This window comes from Tetrao urogallus (assembly GCF_951394365.1).
Source record: "Tetrao urogallus genome assembly, chromosome: 1".
In the NCBI taxonomy this organism is placed as follows: Eukaryota; Metazoa; Chordata; class Aves; order Galliformes; family Phasianidae; genus Tetrao; species Tetrao urogallus.
Genome location: NC_136813.1, coordinates 179,679,968 through 179,699,661, shown reverse-complemented (window position 1 = coordinate 179,699,661; position 19,694 = coordinate 179,679,968). Strand labels below are relative to the sequence as shown.

The 19,694-nt window shown below is 37.8% G+C and overlaps 1 protein-coding gene across 1 annotated transcript in view; it reads right to left on the bottom strand.

Annotated features, from left to right (window-relative positions):
- COG5 (component of oligomeric golgi complex 5) overlaps positions 1-19,694 on the bottom strand; it is a gene marked incomplete at both ends in the record, with an annotated part of 182,010 nt that overhangs the window by 14,092 nt on the left and 148,224 nt on the right. Inside the window, 4 exons of the mRNA XM_079542014.1 lie at positions 4,879-5,116; positions 6,529-6,632; positions 7,457-7,519; positions 8,854-8,964. Of these exons, the coding sequence (XP_079398140.1) occupies positions 4,879-5,116; positions 6,529-6,632; positions 7,457-7,519; positions 8,854-8,964 (516 nt within the window). The remainder of the gene's footprint in view (positions 1-4,878; positions 5,117-6,528; positions 6,633-7,456; positions 7,520-8,853; positions 8,965-19,694) is intronic.

The following is a 19,694-nucleotide window of genomic DNA, read 5'->3' as shown; positions in this document are numbered from 1 at the left end:
CAGCAACTCAAGGGTGAAGTTAATACATAGTATAGATACAGATAATGCATATATATTGAGGAGTGCTTTGAAAAACTCCACAGTGAAGCTATTGTTTAGTGTCTATTGTGCTATTTTCAAGATCTCTCATTACTAAAAAGCTGTTTTTTCAGTTGGAAAATCTGAGCATTAAATTTTTAGCAATTACATTTCCTCCTGGCCAAGATGAATTCCAAGTTTTTAAATGTTAACTCAAAATGCTTTTTTCTAGTCATTCAGCAGGAGAGAATGTTTTAAAAAGCAAGGGAGCAGAAGAGCTCTGAATTACTATATGAAACAAGCTGGCCTTAAAGGGATGTGGAATTTGATTTCTCCACCGTGTAGCAATTCCAAAATAGTTGATGTTGAAGCAAATCCTTCAGCTGTAATGCTTCCAAAATACCACACTTAAGAAAACAATTTCTTTGCTCTGGCAGGATGGTTGGCATTAAACATTAAGTTCATTTTAGCTTTACTAGTTTTTGTCCTTATGATTACAATTGTGATTACAATATGATGCTTCCCTCGTTTTCTCTGTAAAAGTCTAAAAAAGGAGAATATTTTATGAAAAATGACAAAAAAAAAAAAAGCATTTTTACATTGTATCGTCATGTTTGCTCAAAGGAACAAATTTGTTTACACTTGCAAAACCACAAATGCCTAATATCCTTGCTTTTTTAAAAGGCATATTAATTAAGGAAAATGGATTCTCACCACATTAACCAGGAGATAGAAATACTCCTAAGCTAGAATTTAGCACAGTCAGCTTCTACAGTAAAAACATTTTTCTAGGAAAATTCAATACACCCAAAATGTCTTGCACTAACATACTGATAAAAACTTCAAGAGTTGGTGGCAGTGTTAACTGTGTCCCATCAAAACTGTTTTATCACGGTACTGAACAGCTACAAAAAAAGCTTCAAGGATAAATCACATCTGGATGAGAAGTATAGGAAGCTGTCTACTGCACAGAGTTAGTTCAAACTGGACTAATAAAAATATTTCATTTCCTTCAACAATGTCTGAAAATAATCAGTCATGACACAATACAGGGTTCATGGCAGACAGTGACTCCAACTTTCTGTTACACCAAACATGAAAAGATGAAAAGACAGCACAACATGTCATGCCTTCATGCATGAAGCCTAAGGATTACTTACTTTTTGCTACATCAAGACTAGTTGTTTCAGTGCAGTTGTATTTACACTTCTATCAATGAATAGCTATTTTTTTATATTGACTCACAAGTGTTATGCAGCAGACTATTAATTTTCATGTTAAATATTACTGTACAATACCCATTTCATCCAAATAAATTTCTCAGTTGACTGCATTTAGACATACTTCACTCTTGGCTGCACTGTCCAGCAATTCTATCAGGTGTTAAGAAGGCGTGAACTACAAACCACAAATCCCAAAGTATGCCTCTAAGTAAGTGCTGTAGCAACTCTGAATATCAAGCAAGCTAAAAGGTCCTCTGGAGAAGAACTAGTCCTCCCTGGAAACATAAACACTGAAAAACCATCAGGGCTTGCTTACTCCAGGAGAACATTTTTTCTAGCCTGACTGAATTCGAAAAATTTGAAAGTAAAATTTAGTATTACATGCATGAATACTGAATCACGGTCATCTCAGTAACACAAAAATGAAAACAACCCAATGCAGGACTTTATAGGAGCAAACTGAAAAGTAATCTTGTGCAATTGCCTGTATAAAAGCTGAGAGCATGAACAGAAGTGAATTCACCCTATACTCTGGAAGTACTTCAAACAATGAGTCTCAAGAAACAGCACAGTATGTGATAATAAGCTTGCAGCATTGCAGGCACTTCCTAGGGCTTAAAATGCTTCTGTGTTCCTGTAAGCACTGATCGTTATAAAATCATGACACTCTGCCATATTTCATGCCTATCATACCTACATTTACAGCTGCCAACTAGCACATAACCAGCCTTACTTCTGAAACAGCAGTAATGCACAAGATAACATATTCCTTAGAGTCAGTAACACCACTGACACTGTAGAAACAGGATAAGACAAAGGATGAGAGTGCAACAGAATTACACCAATAACTGTACAACAACTGTACAAGTAGCTGAGCTTGCTGAATGACGAGAGCTTGAAACCTCTCCCTTCCCCGTTCTGTGTACCAATACCTGCTGTTTTGAGGCAACTATCAGCAGAACAAGTCTGTGGTTGGAAAATTTTCACTCTGGACTCTCAGCCAAAGTTATTGGGATGAGTAAGAGGCAATGGTATATCTGAGTACCCTGGCAGAAATGTGCTAAGAACATTCAATAAATGCAACCCAGAATTATTTGACTTGCAACATACATGTTGATCTAGTGGGTGGCAACCCTGCCCACGGCAACAGGGTTGGAACCAGATGGTCTTTAAGATCCCTTCCAACCCAATTCATTCTATGATTCTGTGTTTTAGTAAGACCTCAAGTTAAACAAATCTGGACAGATTCCCCAGGTCTTTTGCTCCAAGTAACCCCAAAACATCAAGATTTTAATTTTTTTTTTAATCACAAACGCTATTTTTAAGCAGGAAAACGTAACCTTTTCTGAGTTCAGAATATCCAAAATGACTCCACAACACAGAGTACAAGTAGAAACATTTATAAGCAAACCTCCTCCTACACATATAGTCTTTCCAGGCAGGTACTTTCCTTTAGGCACCAGTCCAACAACACAGTGCCTTTTTAGGCCTGAAAAAATTCTGCCTGCAGCATTTGTAACCACTTGGAAAAGTTGTTCCTTCCCACCCATCCACAAGTCCAGCTCAGCTCCTTCTCACTGCTTTTCTTGACCCAGGGCAGAAGCCACCTGCCCTTCTCCTCGGAAGAATCCAGACAGTTCCTTGACACAGGAACACACCATGCCAACAACAGTGTGCAAATGAGTCAACTGCAGCCACAACTCACACTGAGCGCGCAGCTGACAGGTCCAGGACAAACCTACACCCCCTCCAGCAGGAGACCAGGCAGCTGGCATCGTGGACATGTTCTCCAAAACCAGAGAGAGTAGATCCAGCCAGTTCTTGTTCTAAGTCCACTTTTAAACAAACTAAGATATCATGCAGTGCGAAGATGAGAACAACTTCAGTCAGCCCCCAGAAACAGAAATGGTTGAAGGCCAGAGACCAGAAAGCATTCCAAACCTTTTTCTTTCTTTGTTTTCCCCCTCTCCTTGCAGAATTCAGAAGAAAAGAAATAAAAAATGTATATTCACTCACTTGTCCACCCAAGAACTATGCTCATCAAGGCAGGAATGAACATGCAAATTCCCCTGTACTCAGAAGAAATACACTTTCGTTTTTTACTTAAAAGGCAACCCGTGTCAAAATGAGAAAAATATGCTTTTAAAAGATAAATCAGTGATATTTTTAGTATTATAATAACAGGTGCTTAGATCAGATGCTCTTTACTGTAGAATTAGGTAAAGATATTTCCTAAATTTATACAACTTACTTAAGCACTGCAGCATAAACTACAAAAAATGTCGATATTCTTTCCAGAGGAGGAGTCAAGTGTCCTTTTTTTTTAATCTATTTTATGCCAGTCTTCAAAATACAGGAGGGAATGGAATCTTCCCACTGAAAGCAATTGAACACTTCCCCTAAACTTCTAAGATTAACAGCTGGTTTTTTATTTTTGAATAACGAATACAAAAACTTTACCCCAAATTTATTCAATGTGAGCCTATTGCATGGTTTAATCCACTGCTTAAGAAGTGACAGTTGCGTAAGAATCAGCAAGCTGACAGAGCTGGAGTTGATTCTTTCAATATCTACAGCCAAAACAAATTTCCCAAATGAAAATGCACCAATATCCATCTCCTACATTAGATATGACATCTAAAGTCCCAGGCATGAACATGGAAAGAGAGGCAGCCTTTCACACATGAAGGTTTTCTGACCCTGAAGGGCTGACACAGGGCCACACAATCTGATCTGCATCTCCTGACAAAGATTTTTCTTCTTGCCTTTTTGGGCGCTTAAATACAAAATAAATAAAACAGCCACAACAAGGAAATGAAACAGTAATTCCTCCCCTCCCTGCCTTCCTCTCTTACCCCAGTTGCCTACCAGCCAGAAGCAGTGCTCAGTATGTAGACAAGTGAAGCCTCATTCTCTTTTCCACCTGGATAACGATAACCTGTACCCTCACACCAATCTAGTGGATGCCTTTGTTTTTTTGCAAGTTAATCACACAGTGTTATTATTGACAAATTAGATTTGATGATAACAGATAACACAGACAAGCAGTGGATATTAATCTGGCAATTTGCTTTGTGTTTTAGTTCAGTACAAAGACATAGGTAAGTCAGAGAGACAGGCAAGTCAGATCATAAAGAGAATCCAGAAGAAAATGAAAGGGCAGTTCTTCCACAGGATATTATTATTTCTCTAGTTTGCCTCCTACTCTGCAAGGCAGGTGAGTTAGTGATTAACTGCTGCTGGCACTGTGATATATTAAAGCAATTAAGAAAATGACACACCATTGCGTTAGGAGAAAGAATGAAGTAAATGAATGGTGGCAAGTGATGGACATATCAAGGAGGTCAGACAAGCTGGATAAAATTTCAAGATGCAACTGAATTTAAATGGAACAGTCACTTGATGGGGAGCTGTCACACCTCCTGGAATGTGCTTTGCAATGACAAGGGGTCTCCAACTGCTAGTGGATACACCTCTCAGGATCCACTGTTGCAAAGAAAATGTTTAGAACTGGAATGCACAGATCTCTACAGCTGTCTGCTTACACTTCACTGGGGGCAAAAGCATTGATGATACCTTTCAGAGAACACAAAGAAGCAATGATAAAAAGCAGAAATAGGGTAGGTATTAGGGGTACCTGTGCAAAATCTGCTGCAAGCCGCATCTTCCCACCTTCACCAAGGGGCCTGATTAGACTGGCATTGCGAATGAAAAGTTCAATTGCTCTTTGTGCCATGGCTTCAGTGTTATCAAAGACAAAGTCAAAGCACTCAAAATGTCTGAAGTAGTCACTCATGACTCTTCCTATAAAACCCTGTAGTTCTTTCATGTACAGAGAACAAGGGACATCTGGTTTTCCTGAGCTGGATAATGATCTGCAAAAAAAGAAGGAAAAAAAGAAATAGGGACAGATAAATTTATGTTTAAAATACCACCAAAAATGAATGGACTCTTATGGAGTACCATTCAGGCTCCAAATGCTGCAGCTCTTTCTGACATTGTGGTCAAAAAATATCTCTTCATCCCTTCCTAGCAAGATGCAGGAAATCATCCCACTCCAACCTGACTTACAGAGCCTCCACGCATTTGGAGCCTAAAGCTCAAATTCAGCCCCTAAATGTGAATATCCCAGCTGTTAATTTACAACTCTGAAAATGGATAAGAAAATGCAAGCACATGTCACAGGGTCACTACTTTCACCTATCCCAAATCTATTTTCTTAGAATTAGTTTCCTAGATTGCTCCAAACTCTGGATTATAAAGTAAATAAAATTATCATAGAAGCAGCACAGAAGTTAGAAAACACAGAAATAAATCACCTTTCTCTTTCTTTGAAACACAGCCTGGCAACTGAGCTCTTCCAAGCTCAGTAACCTGAGCATATAGGATATCTAACAGAACTCAGCCTTTGGTTGCAATGAGTTTATTCAGAGATATTTTACTAGAGGCAGCAAAAGAAAGACAGAGAGGGTAAAATATTGACAGATTTTGCTTTTGTTAAAAAAGCCAAAAGGAAAACAAAAGCAGCTCTGAAAATACTTTTTTTTTCCCAGTGAATTTCACAGACAGAATACAAAGGAGTGATGCTTATTGGCCAAATCTTCTGCATCTGCAGGACATCTCATGATCATGTAAGACACATCAGAACAGATATAACAACCAAAACAATGCTCAAAAGCAAGTCTCAAGTATAGTTAAGACTCGAGATACTTGCAGGTAAAGAGTACTTGAAATGGTGTCTGAAACTTCACAAAAATGTACCGCTAAACCTGAGCTTTCAATAAGAAAGATTTTTTGAACCGTTTCACATTTTGTAATATGTTAAGAATTTTTTGTATGTAATTTTGAATCAGAAGTTTTATGCTTTATTTTAAGAAATATGAGTACTGACATTTCTGGGAACTATCCAGAAAAAAAAAGGCAAAAGAAAAAAAAAAGAAAAAAAAAAAAAAAAAGCAGAGAATCTTTTCAAGCAGAAGAGAGTTTTTTTAAGGACAAAAAGGGCCCCTGCTTGGTTTTCCTTTCATTTTAAAATGAATTTTACTCAACAGATATGGGGGAAAAAAAAGTGAAGAATACATATGCTGCCCCATTAATTTGTTTCAATAGATAGCTGTGTTAATTGACCATAATACATCACCTACCTTCCCCCTAATAAACACGGGCTCTTGCTCCAAGGACGCTGTAGCAATAACAATTTATTATGCATATGGCAGTAACAATTTATTATGCATAGACAGGATGTCTTACTAAGGCAATAGTAAATTTTAAAAATACTGGTATTTACCCAGAAAAATCTTCCTGGTGCATGGTGATGATAATAGCTTCTACTGAATCTCCTACAGAGTTCAGTAATGGTTGAACAGCACTACCCATTAGATCATGGACTGCCTAAAATGGATAAGAGAAAGGAGGAGTAAGGAACAGAAACTACAAGCATTTGCATTTTAACACCTCAAAATACCTTGACAAACAGTTCGTTCCAACTGTGCTTTTTTGTGTATTAGAAATCGCTAAATAGGAGGACAAAAGCCTAAGACAGCATTTATCTTTCACTGATCTTACCAGTGCGGTACGTGAAGAAGGCTGTTTACTACTTCTATGTATATAAAGCATCGCATCAAAAAGATGCAGAGTGATCTGGCATTCCTGGTTTGTAGACACACATTTTGGCATACACACCTGGTTCAGCTGCTCATTCCCCCAAGACAGGCAAGCTGCCCTTCATTCCTCTGCACACACCCGCTCCTAGATTAGTGCACAGCAGGATAGATGTGGATAGCTGTCACCCACAGCACCCAGAGGGCTGCATGCCCATCCACACTGCCCTTCAGAAAAGCACCAGATAGCATAAAGATCATAATTTTATGTGCCTGCATGGCTGCGTGTCAGGGGTAGCGATAAAGGATTCAGTTACTGCTGTGTGAATGCTGCAGAGAAAGGCATTTATTTTCACAGTCAGATGACATCTGGGTTCCATCCATTATGAGAATATTCTTAAATACAAATGCTATTCAAGCTGTGACTTAGCACATGCAACACTTACGTAGCTGCAGATAGGGCAAAATACAAATTACAGAATATTTGTGTATCTTTGGCTAGCATATACCAACGCTACGGAATACTTGGGAAAAAGAAGCCACCATTTTACAAGTAACAAACAAAGCAAACCTCAGCCCCCTCCCCAGTGCATTCAATCTTGGGTGTTCAATTACCTTTAAGGCAGTTGTGATCGCTTCCTCAGCAGCTGCTGGGAATGAGTTCTGATTGGTAACAACCTACCAAGGTTGAAGTAATTGTTAATAATAAATGTTAATAAACATTCACAATGGTTAGAAGCCACAACACTTAACTTCATACTGAAACATACTGAGTTATTTTTTGTAACGTGTGCATTATACGTAATATCAAAAATGTTTTACACAGACAGAATTTTCAGTGCACCAATATCGGTTCCTCACTCTCAAATTTCCTATGGACTCTGTTGCTACTGCTACTTCAACTGAAATACAGCTGAAGGATTAAAAGTACCAGAATAAAATTAAGTGGTGTATTCTCCTGCTGCGAAGTATAGAATTTACAGAGAACTGTACAAGCAGCTCTACAGCAAACATTTGAAAGAAAGGTCATGTTCTTTCTCAGTACTGTAATTTGTATGTAATACTACATGTTGAATAGCTGATTATGTGCAGCTACAGTAAAATTCAAACTGAAAGTCAAGGAATGACCTGAGGAATATACAACCAATTTCCTTACAGTTATGAACATCTATGTAGTAGTATTTTTAAGGCACATAAGTACTGAACTCAGACTGAATCATATCAAACTCCCTCCAACACTAAGGCACATGAGGTTTATTACTAAATACATCAGAGAAAGCAGACTTAAAAGTTAATCTACCATCTGCTTGCAAAATCCAAGCAAATTTTATAAGCTTTTTGGCCTTTTTAAACATTCTTGAAACATATCCACAGTCAGGAGTACTCATGATTCTGTTTCTGATCAGGCGAGGATTTAAACATGATTAACTAGAAGTACCATTATATCTGTTTGTATTAATTTACAGAGGCTGTGTAACCACTGATATTACTGAGTCAGTAAACTGTAATTGTTCATAACCGAGCTGAATACGAGAAACATTTCCAGGCCAGACTTGGGTCACAGCAGCAATGCACAGAGATGCATGTGAGGTGCTGCTTTTCTTGATTTCCCCTTTTCCTTCTTCTTTTCTATTTGGCCACAAGTGTGGGAAAGCAGGGAAGGTCTCCTCAGAAAGATAAGCTCAGGCAGGGACAGACGCAGGCAAGGGCTATCAGGCTTACCAGCAGAAAAACAGAATTTTGTGATAAGAAAAAAACAATGGCTGTGAGATGTGATTACTCTCTATAAAGACATATTTCCTTTCTCTTTTAATATTGACAATTTATCACATAGCAGTGCTTAAAAGGGCCAACCAAGTCTTGAAAAGCTGTACAAATGTACAAGATGCAGTTATCAACCCCAAATCTGTCAATATTTGTTAGAGTTCTCACCAGCAAGTGGGGTGATATACATACAACACAGCAAAGAAATTTATATTATAGAAAGACAGGGAATATCCAAGGAAGCCTACCTTCAGAACTGCTTGGTGTAGTTTGTGTAGTGAATTAACTACAGCCATGTTCCTTCTCTGTCCCTCTGTGAGAGGTCCAATCACCTGGCTGGCATCTCCTTGCGTAGACAGCTGCAGTGATTGCAGAAACGGTTAGAACACCATCAGCTCTTTAACTCGTGCATCTCCTCTAACTTTTAGTTAACCAAACTTAGATTGTGGAAGAAAACCATAGTTCATTCCTCAGTCTCAATGTTCTTCCATTGAACTCACCTGGATTCATTTGATTTCCATCTTCGTATAACACGAACAAGACAAAAGAAACAAACCAAGACAGTTGTCTCAGCTTCCAAAACCACAGCACTCAGACCCTTGCAGATACCCACTCCGTGCACATCTTCAACTTTATAATCTAAGAATTTGAAATCACCTGTCCAACGATGTGATATAAGCCAGCAGCAGCACAACTGCAAACAGTATATGAGCTTTCACATCTTGATTTTGTCAACTATTCGAGCATTTCCCTAAGACCTGTTCTTCTTCTAAAAGGTGGCTTACAGCTTTGTACATATTAATGATTTGTACTACATAAGTGAGCAGGAAAATAGAAATGCAAGGACTGCTACTCTTGTCCTTCAAAAGTTTTACTCACAAATCCTTCAGCAAAAGTGAGAAAACTAACGCTTCACTTTTAAACACTACTGTGTGCTTTTTATTACTACCACAGAAATCAAACTTCCAGGATGACACATCAACAGCAATTAAATCCAGAACAGTTCTGCAAGGATCCTGCAGTGTATATTTATAATTGCAAGTAAAACAAATTGTAATTGGGAAACAACCAGAAATTTTCTTGTGCATAGAAAGCCAATGGAATACAAAGATCAACAAAATGCATGTGAATTTTAGAAGCATATGTCAATATTACAGCAAGAATAGCTATTAAAAGAAAGCTTTACTGGGATATAGCTACCTCACCAGGTATCCATATTTCAGGATACAAAGTTATCCTCCAGGAAACTCCTGAAGATGCCTACATCCAGAAGTCTCTCAGTAAAAATATACTTGACTTCTTAAACAAGTCATCAAGAAACTTTCATGATGTGCATCTTTACCAGTTGCAGGCTGTACAGAAAGCTCTGAAATACCAAATGCGTGGTAACAAAATTTGTTCAACAAGAGGAACAAACACTGCCTGAAGATTTTCAAGGTATGCAAAACAAATTTTTGCTAGAGAAAGCCTATTCCTGTACATCCCATACCTTTCATTCAGCATAAACTCAGCCATCATGCAAATAAAGTTATCTACTGTTTGCCAGCACTGCTAATAATAGAAGTTTTAGACAAGTTCTCACAAGCACACATGAACACAGATTTATTCACAACACTAGAGTGACAGTATCAGTTCATTCAAATTTCTTCAAATTTAGGATTTATTTAAGCATAAACAGGTTTCTGAGGCCTTTGCAGAGGCAGAAGTCTTTTCTAACACATCTCTAATTGTTTGACATCAGAACGCATCTTTCGACTAGCTGATAAATAAATCATTTCAGCAGCTCCCTGCCTTCCTGATGAGATCAGCCATGTAAGCCATGTACAATTCTGTTTGCCTCCTACTATTTCAATTTGACAGACCTGACTGGTTTTAAGAATTCTGCTTCTCACACTCACAGCTTCCCAAATTAATAGCAAAACAGCTGTGCAGAGAAACACAACACCCTGTCCATGCAGCTGGCCACCTCACACAGCACACTGAGCTTTTCTCACACTTTTTTGAAGCACCGTACAGACTATTCAACTCAGCTGTTATTTTGCACATTTACAGCTATTACACATAAAAGACTCTATTAGGACAGTGGAATTTCACATTCTAGACACCTCAATTTCAGTTCCTTGGAGTCTATTGCAAAGGTCTCATAAGTTTTTTTTTTAACTCATTATGAAATCATTAAACTATGTAACTTCTGCTGGTAAAAAAAAAAGGCTCAACTGGTAAATAAAAATGGTAACAAGTACAAACATAAGCCTTCTGCAGAACAAGGAATTCTTGCATACAGGACTGGAGCACAACAGATTTACAGGCAAAATCAAAAAAAGCCTTAGGAGCATCCAATCTTTCTAAAATTATTTACAATATTAAATTCTCTTCAAATTAATCAGTTTAAACTTTGACAGCAAGATGTGTTCTCCCCTGTGTATTTCAAAATAAAATCACTGGTCGGGAAAACACAACTCTGGGAAGCAGCAGTAGGAACTGGGCAGCCCGGACTCGCTGGCTTCCACAAGGTATGCCATCCTTCCAGCCACAGCTACAGCAGAATTTCACGTGCCTCCTCCCTTCTCTTGCTGTAACCCCAATGATTTCTATGGTCTTGCCTTAAAAAGGTTCTGTCTTGAGGTCTACCCAACAGTTCATGTATATACGCTTCACCAATGGCATATACTTGGATTTCAGGTATTTGATCACTATTTAGTGTATCCAGGTAGGAAAATAGTATCATTGTGTCTCCTCAGTCCCAACAAACTGTGCTTATGGCCCTTTTATCTTAGACACAAATCATCCTTGCTTTCTGTTTCATCATACTCAGTTTTAACAATGAATTAGACTCATCATTCTCATTTATACAGCAAGAACTCTTGGAGTGCTGTGCTGCATGTAGCTTATGCACTTTAGCACAGTGGTAATGCAACTCTTCCTCTGTTATCTGTCTGCTGGGGATTGCACTGTGTAAATAGGTTAAGTCAAATAAGTGTGACTAAGCCACAACCACTCGGCTGTAACACACAATTCCTTTTGAAGAGAGCAGTGGAGTCAGCATTTGTTTCCTTTTAATCACTTATATTTATCCAAAACTGTAGAATGCCAGAAGGGTGAATTTATGCTAAATAGGAATTGGGAGACAGAAGAGGTGCCTTCATCCCAAATCAGAATTTATTTGGGGAAAGCAACAGCTAAAAAACAGTGTTGGGTTGGAAGATCAGATCCCATCTCCAGGGATCAATTGCCCTGGGAGTCAGGCTGGCTTGACTCTGCTAGCTGGAAACAAACTGAAAGGAACTATGCAGAGGCCAGACCTAAATGAGTTGCAACAAGGACTGTAAGAGTTCCACTTTTCTGTGTCTATCTTTAAACATAGCAACAGATTTCTTATTTTCACTTCAGTTGAGTGAACTCATTTCACTTTCACCTTTAAATGTGTTTACAACGATTTTGTGGGCATTAGCAAAGCACAGGTGCTCCATACCCCAGCAAGTGGCAATTCTAGGATAGGTAACACGTCAGCATTGGCTCCCTTTGCTAGCATGAAATACCAGCACAGTGGCAATATTAGGTACTAGTGAGAGAGAGAGGTCTCCACAAGCTAATACAGCAAGGGCTTTTGCTCCATGCATCACAAGGGCTGTGTCTCGTGGCACACTCAAGAACATGAAAATGAACTGCTGTTCTGCTGGGCATTTCAAGAAACCTCAAAGGATAACTGCTAGACTAAAATGAGGATGAAACACTGGAGGCATTGTCCTTTTGACATTCTCTAAGGCAGGAAGTTGGAATTTGCTCAGTGTAGCAGCTGGAAAAAGGAGGTTAGAAAACTTTCTTTTAAAAATCCAATTCAACATAATCTGAGGAGCAGCAATTTGGGTGATTTTTCATGAGAGACAGATGTGTCTATATTTTAGAGAAATTAGTTGGAAGGACCTCATCAAGGTATGTTGCAAGAGAAAGGCATAAACCATTTGTGCAGAGGAAGGACTCAAACCTGATGGTGGAAGCCATAAACTCGGTACCAGACTGAATGAGGGAGTGGAGTTCTGTGTTCAGTACCCGCTTATGTCCTACAGCACAGACGCACAGCACTTCATTACTTAAAGCTCATGGATTAACATTTGGAAAAACACTTAAGGATAGGCCTAAGAGTACTTCTACCTAAAAGTCCTTTAAAGTGCACAAAATAAAGACTTGAATCTGAAAATGCTTGCAGAAAAAACTACACCATAAAGGATAATTTATATTTTATATTCTAAATTATAAATCAATAAAAAGCTTTGTCTATCTTGAGATATGAGTGAAGAGTCTTCTCAGCTGATTTTATCTATCTACAGCCAAAATGGTCATTCATAGATCCCTTTGAAACTAATGGCATAAAACAGATTCTTCTAGGGCACTGTCAATTTCATCCTAACATGTAAGTTTAAAATACAGTGGGCTTCCCCTCACCATTGATTATTAAGGGAATCCAGATCTGGTTTCAATGTTTGCGTCTTCATTATAGGCAACTAAGTTACAGGAGGTGAATCTTCCCTACTGTTTTCTTGGTGACTGACTGAGATGTTCTTTCTTAGTGAACTTAGAAATGAAGCTTGGGAAACTGAAATACAGAACTAGAAGTGAACTCAGTTTGCTTCCTGTTATGGGCAACTTTTATAAACTCAGCTCACCATAAAACCCTTCTGACAGTGGTGTTGTAGAAGTTGTACACAGCTCTGCATGAAAAAAATGTCTGGTAACATGGTATATATGCTAATATTGCATCTAAACACATTCTTTTTTGTGGGTGCTGAAGAACTGAGATAGGCAGTACATGGAAGTTCCTGCTGAAGTCATCTGCAACTCTAAGGAAATGCTTGCCCAGACCCAACTGTCAGGCTATGTCTCAGCTGAGCTTCTGCCTCTGTTTTGTTTTCCTCTGGCACTTTATTTTTAATAGGGTTTCTAACGGAAATAAAGCTCAGTAGTACAAGGTCTGCTCAGGTTCAGCAATATACAAATGAAATAGCTGACACATTTATTGAGTAGTTTACTGAACCCAAAATGACACTTGCAGACAGCTGATACCCAAAAAATTTGTCACAAGGAGGAACAAGCCAGCTGAAGGCCATCTGATTTGCTTCAGCCTCACATGGCAGAGAACTAAGCCATAACTTGGCACTGTGGTCTGATCTAATTCAGAATCACATGAAGCATTTTATTTTAGTTTGTATCCTTCACTAATATAAACCCTACCACGATCCTCCCGCCTCCAGATTGCAGGTGGGAATCTAGAGCAACAGCAACAGATGCACGTGTACTGTCTCGAAGAGATACTTGATTTGACAGCATGGATTTGATTTCATGTTAAGACATGTGCTATGATTTCTTTGGGGTAAATTCTTGTTTTCACCACAAATCACAGAATCACAGAATGTTTTAGGTTGGGAGGACCATAAAACTCACCCAGTCCCAACACCTTGCCATGGGCTGGGTTGGCACCCACCAGATCAGGCATCCAATGAAGCAGTGAATGTAGAATTCAGGTAAAAACAAAAGTAAAACTATCAATTCTCTTTTGGGTGATAAAAAATGCTGACTGAGGTGGGTATTTTTGTAGGAATGTTCCAACATATTGATGCATTTTTCCTGTAATGTTTGTTTTTGATTGGAGGTGCCTAACCTCCCTTTTTGAAACAGGTGGCAGCTTTGAAGAGACATTGATTTGCTGATTTGCTCTGCTACCATTCCCTTCACAGATAACACATTTTGTGAAAAAGCTCAGTATTACACCAAAAGTAACTGTGATCTTGTGCACATCCTTCACGACAGTTTTAGAAAACACCATTTATTTCATTTCTCTGTTCTAAAACAGCCTCAGCAAACCCACTCTTTAAGAGCAGGAAACAACACTGTAATTTAGGAGTACTGAGAAGATCTTAAATCAAAATAAGACTAAAGTAGAGCCCCTCAACAATGCATTTGATCCAACTCTAGGATCACGAGACTAATATGTTTTCATAGCACAAATTGAACTCCAATTGTCAAGCTGACATTTTCAACAATAAATACATTCCTAATAGAGGCAGCTGATGTGGCCATACCTCTGGCAGAAAGCAATCAATCCATCTGTTACTTGGCCTCCTGCCTGATCACAACAACTTATTATAAAACACAGAATCCATTTTCAGAGTCTCTGAGTCAACAGGGCTCGGCCCTGGGATTCCTCCCATAAGTTACAAATAATTGGGATGATTTACTATTTAGTTCGATGTTCCCCACATGGCTAAAGGAGCCTTTTACAATCTCTTTCCACCTAAGAAAAACAAAAGATTACCAGAATCAGTTTACTGGGCTTTTTTCTGTAAAAATGTGACACTGTTTAACAGCAAAATACATAATAATCTGAACTCCACTAGCGATGCCAGCTGATGTATTAGTACACAGAGAACAATTTGCAAAAAAATTAGAGACATAATTTAGAGGTTGGAAGTGTGAGATACAAATGAATTGAGGGAATGTGAGGTCCTTGATAAATGAGGATAAATTAAAATGAATGCCCCGCTTTAAAAATAACCAATTAAAAATTAATAATAAATCATAAATAAGAACTTAAGTTCTTGAAATGACTTCTAGTTTTTTGAAGATGGAATATTTCAAGACATGAAGGGGGAAATCACCTGTGAGTTCAGGCAAAAATGTCAAATAAGCATAAAAACATTTCTGTTGCACCCTCAGGACATTCTTGTAGCTTTTAGCATTTCTTTTTTTTTTTCTTTTTTTTTTTCCAGAAATATGGAAATTTTACATTTGAGGAATATAGGAAAGAAGCTCTTCAGCAAAGGCATTCAAAATCTTCCACAACAACCATTTTGGGAAGAAACACGTGAAACTAACATAAGAGGGACAGTTAAGTCCTTTATCGAAGAAAAATGACCCATCATCATGCTCATGCTAAACATGCTAGAACAACAGTAGCCATCAAGTTGTTCCCTAAGGGATATATTTTTCCTAAGGGATATATTTTTCCCCCTTCTTTTTTAATATTCTAAAAACCAGAAGAAGTTGAAGGAAAGCAGCAAATGGCCTTTCTGTGACAGAAATGACAGGGTTTATCTCTATGTTTTGAATCACAAGAGACAAAGGCAATGAACAAAATCATCAAAAGTGGTCCTTCAAAAATGAGATCCTTTAAACAACTTCACTTTCCAAAAGCTGCTGGCACTTATTCACCTAAAACCAGTTTGTTGAAGGAATCTCAACAAATTGAAAAACCGAAAGCACTTGCAATCATTTGCCAACTGAAAATCCTGCTCCTTGCACTTGACATTTTTTCAAGACTCCAGTTTACCCAACTGCCAAACCCAAGTCTCCAGAGATTTCAGAGACAATGTGTTGGTCCCGATATCTCTGACTGTAACAGTTTACTAAATTTTCCATGCTTGCCAGAATAATGACTGAATGATTAATCACATTTTATGTTATCGCAATAGTTGTTGGTCCTAACAAAGTGGACTACTAAGAATGTACTTCCAGATGAGAAAAGCATCCATCTATCTGCAAGACACAGAAAATCAGGAGGTTCAACATCATAGGATTCATCTATACATAGAAAGCATAATCAATTTATTTAATTGCCATTTGCCATTTTTTGTATCCAGTCCACACATTAGCTGGGATTCTAATACTTCTACGCTGTGGAAATTTACAAAGGAGCTTAACGCTGTCAAACTCTAATTAGAGTTGCTCCATAATTATAAAATACAAAATACATTACAATGTTAACATTCTTTGAACTATTGCCAATCAATTGCCAAATAATAGAATTAACTTGGCAGGAGATGATTTAGAGCACAGTACAACAAAATGCAGTAAGGACTGTGCAGTCTTGCTCTTCTTCTACCTGTCAACAAAACTGCACAGTAGATTTCAAGAAGTCTTCTAGCCTCCTTCCCAGCAAGATAAAATGAAGCACATAGTACTCCCAAAACCAGCCTTTTATGCTTGGATGATTTTCTCTGGAGTTTAGCCAGTATCACTTAACATCACACATTTGTTATGTGAGTCACGATCTAACCAGCAAAAGACAACATGAGAATGAAGAAAATGCTTCATGAAGTTATTTTTTAATGCAACTCTCCCCGCTAGATTTTTTTTTTTTTTTTTTTAAATTTAAGTGTTTGGTTTGTTTTTTTAAAGTGCCTTATCAGCTAGCTACTTCTAAATATTTTCAGGCCATTGTAAGTAGCTTCCTAATGAATGTGCATCTCCTTAAAAAGCTCTTTTGATCTTTCCATTAAAACAAAGGAGATCCTTAGCTGACCTCTAACCATTTTCAAATTAGACCCACTGCCATCTCTTGGTTTTGTTATTTTGCTGTGAAATAGTAATCTTTTCTGAAATTATTTTAGTATATAATAGCCTCCTACATGTTCTATTTAAATACCTATTAATGAATTCCTTTAATGTGCCTAATTCTGAATTCATATTTTTATGTTCTCTCATTTAGATAGTACTGTTCCAAGTTTTTGAATGACAGTAACACTGAGTCTTCAAGGTACTAGTGTAAAACAATTAATACACATATTTCAAAGAGAAGTGGGGAAAACTTAATCTTTTACATTACTTACACCAACTGACCTGTTATTTACAGAAAACCTTTCCCAAAGTGTCATTTCCCTATTGCTCTTGACTACTTGTGAGTTCATTACATTTCATACTTCCTCCCAAAGTTCACAATATTCGACACTTAGACAGGAGGACTAGATACATTTCCCTGGAACTGTCAGACAAATCTCACTGTTAGAATATGTCCTGAATAGTGTTTTACCCTCAAAAGAAAACTCACAATTCAATGTAACACCACCTAATATAAGATATAGATTAATTTTTGTAAATACAAACTAAGAAAATGACCATCAGAAATTTAGCACATGCCATTCCAGTCAGAACTCATCATACTTTTCAACTCAGAACCATCACAAGTCTCATAAATTTGATGGAGATTAAAGGTGGTGCAAAATTTGTAGCATATGAGCCGTATCTTCACTTCACTGGAAGAATTTGATTCCAGGCAGTGTCTGCTCTCTCCATCTCCTCCCTGTTCTCCCTTACTTCATTGAATTATTCAGTTAGTTAAATTTAGCTGTATCAAACTGGAGTGGGGGAGAGAGAAGAACGGGAAGTAAAGATACCTAAACCTTATAGTAAGGGCAGTAAACAGAGAAATAGCTCACATCAACTATAAGATTTTGTTAGTACAACACATTTAATTCAGAGACTTTGTACGAATTAAATGAGCAAAACAATTTTTTTTTGTTGTTGTTTTGTTGGTATGAGGTACATTTTCCGTCAGGAATATATGTCAGTAAAGTCAGTCCAACAGGTGCTTTCCTCCATAAATGAGGTTCTAATCCTTTCCATTTCCCCAGAAGGAAAGCAGAATTATAGCCCTCCTACATCAACACCTTTCTTTCTCGCAATGTGTTATGGATATTTTTACTTTTGACAAGGCAGACAATTGAGAACTTTTTTAGTCTCGCCCCTTTCTGCCTTTTTGTAGACAAACATTAAGTATAGACAGAGAGATTCAGAAAAGAAAACCTTGTCTCCATGATTACTAAGAAAAGACTAAGATCCTGTCCTTCCCATTCAACTAGTTTATCCTTGCATTATTTCAATTTTTAAACCACATCTCACATTTCTACATTTCTCAACAACGTCAACGATTGCAGCAAGATGCTCCAATATGGTCTCTGGATCCTTATAGCACACCTTAGCCTTTTCAATTCTGGAAAAAAAAAAAAAGCCATTCATATTGCTTATAATCTAAATAAGTCACTGAAAACAGCTTATGTAAATCTTCATTTCCCCAATCAAACGCGACAGACACTTTTTCTTCGACAAACGACATGAAAATTCCATGTAAATATGCTCCCTCTTTCTCAGTTCAGAGTTTAAGCTGAATTAAGTGTTGTTTCTCTATTCCACATGGCCTTCTAGCATTTTCTGTCCTCATCCTCTTTACTGCAACAAGGTTTACAAACTAAGGAGAAACAACAACAAATTAGAGATTGTTTTTTAAAAGTATAAACAAAGAGCAGAGCACATTTCATTATAATCTCAGAAAGAAATTCTCAGGAAGATCTGTGAAGCCACTGCATGACAGAATTCAGTTTTCAGAACTTCATCACCAAAGGCAAACTGCAGCCTATTTTATATTGACTACCATATATCAAATGCAGCATCAACCCACAAAGAAAGAAATCAAGGAAAAGATTAATCTGTGACAATATCATAAATAGTTATGATGATGAGAGGGATGTGCAGAAAGTTGTCATCTATTTTAAACGTCAATAATTACAAACTAGTTTATAAACATACTTCAAAGAAATGACCAACTTTTTCACAGTAAATTTGAAAGAAATAAATTTTCTAGAGCAGTGTAAGAAGAATGCAGACAGTTTTCTCACAGTCTGACTCTGCAAACAAAAAAAACCCAACTAATTCCAACCCATCCTAAATAGCTAGCGAGTGGATCAGAGATATCTGATGGGGAGATGTCAGCGTTGAATATTCAGTAGAAGTGGAAAATTGGAAATACCATTAGAAGTAACAGTACGAGATTAAGCTGCTGAAGCAGCATTAAAGAACAGTATAGCAGCTGAGGATGTAAGTAAAGCGGAATTTGGAATCTTACACCTGCAAATGACAAGTTCAAATACAAACTGTGTTGAAGGACAATGAGAGATAAATTGTTTGGCTCAGTTTCAGCCTTAGTGGAAAGCAGGCATTTATTAAAATCTTTGCAACATGTATCACTGACTTTCAATCTCTTGCAGTGAGAGTGGTGAGGCACTGGAACAGGTTGCTCAGAGAGGTGGTGGATGCCCTGTTCCTGGAGATCTTCAAGGTGAGGCTGGATCAGGCTCTGGACAATTTGATCTAGCTGTGCTGTCCCTGTTCATTGCAGGGCAGTTGGACTAGATGACCTTTAAAGGTCCATTCCAGTTCTAAAGATTCTGTGATTCTATTAATCTTATCTGAAGCCTCAGGAAGAAAGCCTGTGATAGAAAGGATCCGAGAGAAGAGAAATTCAACTTTAAAATGATCCCTA